The 6,582-nt window shown below is 41.7% G+C and overlaps 1 protein-coding gene across 1 annotated transcript in view; it reads right to left on the reverse strand.

Moving 5' to 3' along the window:
- Positions 1 to 1,716: 1,716 nt before the first annotated feature.
- The window catches only part of LOC138161004 (cryptic protein-like), a 30,765-nt gene continuing 25,899 nt past the window's right edge, over positions 1,717 to 6,582 (reverse strand). Inside the window, exon 6 of the mRNA XM_069087763.1 lies at positions 1,717 to 2,041. Within this exon, the coding sequence (XP_068943864.1) occupies positions 1,977 to 2,041 (65 nt within the window). The 3' untranslated portion in view covers positions 1,717 to 1,976. The remainder of the gene's footprint in view (positions 2,042 to 6,582) is intronic.

Genomic DNA, 6,582 nt, shown 5'->3' on the forward strand with positions numbered 1-6,582 from the left:
TTCAGTATCTGTGGACTAATTTGATCTCGTGGACTAAGAGGACAAAGAGGGAAAGATGGTGTTTCTTCCACTTCCCCAGTCCACAGGTATACAGGAGACACGTTAGCTGCTGGATCTTGGTCATTAGTGGGGCAGCACTGATGATAACTGACTTTGACTGCTCAGTTCAGCTGATTGGCTCCAGAGATCAACAAATTCTCCTAAAAGTTCTAGTTGCAAGATCAGAGAACCAGAGCAAATAAGAAAAAAGGACAGAAATTGTAACGTCTTTGAATCCTACTGTGTGACCTCTTGCCCTATAGAAAACTCAGGACAAGCCACTTTCAAGCCTCCCACCAGACTGGCCTGAACCAGCCCGGCCCATGATGTTTGGTGTTAGTCACTAAGATTGTCTTAGCTGACCTTGCCGTTGAGGTGGCGATTTGAAGGACAGCTTTAGGTTATTGAAGAGCTGGATAGGAGCCTGGCACCCTGGGGCCACTTCTCTTCTGGCAGCATATAGAGAGAGATCATTTTCTCTGTGGGATATCTAGGCTAGAGGCAAGCTCAATTCCACTAGAAAGTCTTATCATTTCTAATCTGCTTATCTTCCTCTGCGAATGCCTTAGGATGACCACAGAAGTGAGCAGGGCTATAGCAGATAGTTTGTTTGGCCATGTGCATACGCTTTGCTCTCTATCCTTCCCCTTTCTGTGTTTTCTCTCTTTTTAAAAAATGTATTGCCAACCTCTCCCAAATACCAGCTTTTGTCCTCCTGACCAGGGATGGGGAACCTAAGGCCTCAAGGCCACATGTAGCCTTCTAGGTCCTTGGGTGTGGCCTTTGGAGTCCAAGTTTTACAGAACAAACCCTTTCATTAAGGAGCCTTGTTCTGTGAAATTTGGATTCAGTCAAAGGGCTGCACTTGAAGACCTAGAGGGTCACGTGTGTCCTGGAGGCCACAAGTTCCACACCCCTGCTCCTGACTTGCCTTATTCTAATCTCTTGGTCTTTTGCTTTTTCAGGACCTTCCTCCCCATTAAATCTTACTAACTCTGAAGATCAGCAAATGCTTCTTGCAGGTCAGGCTAGTTTTCCTCTAAATGGCAGCGAAACTTTCTTCAAGACAAATCGTGCAGAGGACTAACTAAGGCTTGAACCACTGGCATGGTTTCCGAGTTGCCTAAGTATAAAAGCCTAATGCATGGGAAGACAGGGGCTTCTCAAACTCTCTAGACGTTCCAGGGACATGAAGGAATGAATGGATAAAGAAGCATTTACTCTGTGCTGAGCCCCGAGGATCCAAACGGAAAAGCAGGACAGCCCTGCGCTCAGAGTTCACATTTTAACATATGGAAGGTTTCAGTGGTAAATTAGATGGAAAAGTCCTGCGGCCCTTAGCATACAGCAGCAAAGCAAATACTAACGCCTCTTATTTAATGTCATTTACACTGATAAAAATTATATCAATCTTTTTTTTTTTTGCTTTGCTTTTTGGAGGGGGGAAAGCTGGGCAGTTGATGTTAAGTGACTTGCCCAAGGTCACACAGCTAGTGTGAGTTAAATGTTTGAAGCCAGATTTGAACTCAGGTCCTCCTGACTCCAGGGCTGGTGCTCTATTCACTGTGCCACCTATCTGCCCCCTTATCAATCTTTGATGACTAATCATCTAATCGTGCCAAGGCCAAGGACTTTGGTAGCAAGAACTTTATTTTCTGAGTATTCAGTAGCCACGGCTAGGACGCCTGAAGGGGCAGTTGCCAGGCTGCATCTTCTCTGGATGATGACTGAGGGCACTGGGCTGGAAGCAGCTCTTGGATTCAAGATCCTGGGCTGTCTCCATTAGGATCTGAGGAGACAGTGGTCAAGGTGCTAGTGACAGTCTGACTTTCCTGGCACATACCACCTCCTGTCTTCTCTCAGGGTGACTTGCTTCTTCAGTTAGACTGGGTTACCTCCCCTCCAGGTGGCAATTGATTGATGTAAAGGTGCAGATTCTACCGACGACACCAATTATAAGGACCAAGATCTGTGGTGCTCTCATTATGCCAGGGTGGCAGACCTGCTGAGAGAACATTAAATACTGAAGAAAGAAGAGCATGCACAGCAGTGTGTTATGTGTCTAGATGTTAGGGTTGATTGGGTTATTGGGGGGGAGGTAGGGAATTTACTCATTAGCTGGTCTTTGGCAGCAAAAGGACAAAATGGTAGATTCCCCTATCCACCCACAGACTACTCCAGATATTATATAGAAATAGAACAAAGGCATAGTGCCTGAGATGGCCAGTGCTCGTGTGAAAGCTTTCCCATGGGATGGTTAGAGCTTCTTTCGATGTTTACATTCATTCAAGGTGGGAGTCATAGGGGCAGCTAGGTGGAAAAGCAGATAGCCTGTTGGGTCTGAAGTCAGGCAGACTCCTCTTTTTGAGTTCAAATCTGGCCTCAGACACTTGCTAGTTGTGTGACCCTGGGCAAATCACTTAACCCTGTTTGCCTTAGTTCCTCATCTGTATAATGAGCTGTGGAAGGAAATGACAAACTACTCCAGTATCCTTGCCAAGAAAACCCCAAAAGGGGTCACGAAAAGTTAGACGTGACTGAAAAATGACTCTTCAACAACAAAGGAGTCATAGGTCATTTTCTCACATGCTGGGTCCCCACCGTATGATTGGCATTTGAAGATGATTGATCCCTTCTCCACAGAAGGTGCTTCCCCAGATGGTGGCTTTGAGGGCAGTTATGCAGGTTTTGAAATACCTTTCTAACTCAGCATAGGCATACCTTGTTTTATTGCACTTCACTTTGTTATGTTTTTACAAATTGAAGGTTTTTGGCAATCCTGCATTGAGAAGTCTATCAGCAACAACGTGTGCTCACATTGTGTCTCTATGTCACACTTCAGTAATTCCCTTGATATTTCAAATTTTTTCATTATAATTATATCTGTTATGGCGATCTCTCATCAGTGATCTCTGATGTTACTAAGGTCATTGTTTTGGAGAGCCATCACCCACACTGGTATAAGATGGTGATAATGCTGAGTGTTTGTCCTGACTCTTTTACCAACAAGCTGTTCCCCATTTCTCTCCCTCTCTTTGGACCTCCCTATTCTTTGAGAAACAACAATATTGAAATTAGATCAATTAATAACCCTATAATGGCCTCTAAGTGTTAAAGTGAAAGGAAGAGTCAACTGATGCCTCTCACTTCATTGTCTTATTTGCCACAGTCACCCCAGCCTTCAGGAACTACCACCCTGATCAGTCAGCAGACATCAGCATGGAGGCAAGACCCTCCACCAGCAAAAACATTATGACTCACTGAAGGTTCAGATGATGGTTAGTATTTTTTAGAAATAAAATATTTTTAAATTTAGGTATGTACATCTTAAAGACATAAAAACTATTGCAGACTTAATAGACTATAGTGAAATATAAATATAACTTTTATATGCACCGGGAAACAAAAAAAAATTCATATGACTTACTTTATTCCAGCATTCATTTTATTGCAGTCATCTGGAACCAAACCTCTAATATCTCCAAGGTAAGCCTGTACAGACTCCTGACAGTCCATGTTTCCATTTGGAAATGAGGGGAATTGTGGGTTTTTTTTTTTTTTTGCCATTTTAAAGTAAATTTTTTTGGTTAAATTTTAGATAGTCTAGACGCATCTCATTTGTTCAGTCTCTAGTCTTAACCACCATACTGGCCTGAATCAGGACTGAACCATAGTATTTGTGTTAGTGAGTAGGATTGGATCAGAATGACCTCATGACTGAGCTTGGGGTTGAAGTGAGGAAAAGATAATATGGAGGAAGGTCAACTTTAGTTTATTGGAGAGTTAAATATTGGAACCTGAAACCCTGTGGCAGCTCCCCTTCTGGCGGCGAATGGAGAGATTGTCTGTTCAGAGGGGTAGAGACTCCACTGATCCAAGCATTTAGTCGGGCACTAAAACATGTTAACATGAGGATACAGACACAGGGAAAACATTCCCTGACTCACTGATGAAGATAGATGAGTGTCCTGAGGAAGATGAAAATGAAATGTCTGCTTACATTCAGCAAACACAGAAAGCAGATTAGTGTTTGTGGGTTCTATCGAGAGGGCAAAGGGACAATTCATGAACTTAAGGAAAAAAGAAGTGAAAAGTCAAATACTGGTGAGAGCAGCACTTTCTCACTGTCACCACTTTACATTGAGAGAACCCTTGTGAACTCCCCCTGGCATCACCTATCACACGGAGTAGATAATCAGGACCCAGGATTTGGTCCTTTGGAAATAGAAAAGTAAAGCCTAGGATTTCTGGTCTTTATTCTTTTCCATGTTCTGTCATCCTTAGTACTTTACTAAGTATATGAATATAATGGAATTTTATTATTCCCTTAGAAATGACAAAAGAGACGAATTCAGAGAAACCTGGGAGGATTTGTAAGAACTGATGCAAAGTGAAGCAGGCAGAATTAGAACAATTTATAGAACGATTATAAAGAAAAAATATAAAAGACTTAAAAATTATATGATGAGTCCATGATTATAGAAAGGGATGCAGAATGATAAGTATTTTTCAGACACAGAGAATGTGTGGATTTGTTTGCATGACTATGCTTAACTGTCACAAGTAGTACTTTTACCTGGAGACGGGAGTGGCAAGGAGCTGGGAAATAGTGATATTAAAAAAGAAAAAGGAAAAAAGAGCTTCAGTATAGAATTAAAAATAAGCAGAAGAGAAAGAGGGAAGTTGTGAAGCCTATGTGTGTACATATACACATATGTATCTATTTATATGTGTCTATACGTATATTATCTATGCATGCATACACAGATATGTAATATGCATGTAAATATAAACACTTACACATGTGTGTATGTACATACATATATGTACATATTTGATATATAATATATACATATATAGTATTAGAACTATCATGTAAACTTGAAATACAAAAAGACCCCAAGCTGTTTATTGGGGGAATTAGGAAGTCCTCTTTTATGTCCTGTGAACTGGGATGTGTTCATATTTGTTGATGTTTGTCAAGTTCATAATAATTAAAGGTGAGATATTAAAAGAAAATTACTTTGACAGCTGTGTGTAGGATGGCTTGGAGTGGGGAGAGACTTTAGGAAGGGAAACTAATTAGAAGGCTGTAATAATAATAATTCATATGGAGGGAAGGAAAGGGAGCTCTCATAAAAGAGCATCCATGTTTTGGGGGAGTATGAGTATGGACTCTTAGCTGCCACTCTAGCCCATTTTTTACTTGGCCATTAAATTAATCTTCCTTAAGTATAGGTCTGACCATGTCACCCCTGACCTTTCAGTCATTAAATTCCAGTAGCTTCCTTTCACCTCCAGCATCAAATATAAAATCCTCTGCTTAGCTTTTAAAACCCTTCATAAACTGACTTTTGGCCACCTCTCCAGTATTCTTACACCTTATTCACTGCCACTTACTCTGTGATCTAGTGATACTGGTCTCCTTGCTGTGACTCACACAAGACCCTTTATGCAATCTGCGGTCTCCCTCTGCCATTATTTTCCATTTACCCTGCAGATATCTTGGCTGTACGTAGTCATTTTACTTTGTCTCCCACATTAGACAGAGCTCCTAGGGACGTGATGCTGTTTTGTTTTGGGTTTTTGTTTTTTGGCTGTTCTTTGTATTCTCAGTACTTAACACAGTTCCTGGCACACAGTAGGTGCTTAAGAAAGGCTTGTGGATGATTTGAGAGCAGGAGGAAGGGAAAGTGTGAGAGGTCTGAGGAGAAAAGATGAATGGTATGGGATGGATTAGGGAGTAGTGAAAGGATTGTCTTTCTGAAGTGATCAGATAGCCCAATAGAGATTAGATGCTGTGGTGGTTAATTAACAATAACAGAGAAAACAAATCTGAGCAATTGGATTCATTAACAAAACAGGCTTAGTAAAGGGGTCTTTGGGCTCCCCAGTCAGTCCAAAGACCCATTTATCGCTCAAATTGTTTCCTCAGTTATTAATTAACCACCACAATGACACAAATTCATAATGGACTCAATTTCATGACTTCTTGCAGCTCTACTCAGCAAATATGAAGTAAAACTAAGGGATGGTGGGAATAATCCAGCGTTAGAGATTGATGCAGCCATGCAAGCAAGGGACTGTCAGGCAGAAGATACTGTGGAATTCAATTGGCTCCCCAAGGGGTCAAGCTTGGGTAAGGAGGCTTGCAGTCATAGCCTGAGCAAGGGTGATGGCAGAAGGGGTATGGTGATTGGGGGTTACAGTGAAGACAAAGAGTATCTTAGTGATAGTAAGACATGATGAGAGAGGAAAAAAACGATTATGACCAGATAAAGGGATCTGAGAGTTCATGAACCTGGGAGTTGATATTGTTTATGAAAAAGGAATTTTAAAATATTATCACCTGAAGAAAGGTTTTGGATGATTTCAGGTGGCAGGGAAAGAACAAAGGAGAAACTTTCAGTCTTTTCCACCAGAAGTTGGACAATGTGGGATTTAGTGAAAGGAAAGGCAGGTAAATGGGCATGGGGGGGGGGGGGGGGGGGGCAGAAATGAGGGAGGGAGGAGAAGCAACGAGGGAAGTCTGAGGGCTACCTG

The sequence above is a fragment of the Petaurus breviceps genome, unplaced genomic scaffold, assembly GCF_028583685.1.
Source record: "Petaurus breviceps papuanus isolate PSGF00001 unplaced genomic scaffold, PetGlider_PUasm1.0 183, whole genome shotgun sequence".
Taxonomy (NCBI): domain Eukaryota; kingdom Metazoa; phylum Chordata; class Mammalia; order Diprotodontia; family Petauridae; genus Petaurus; species Petaurus breviceps.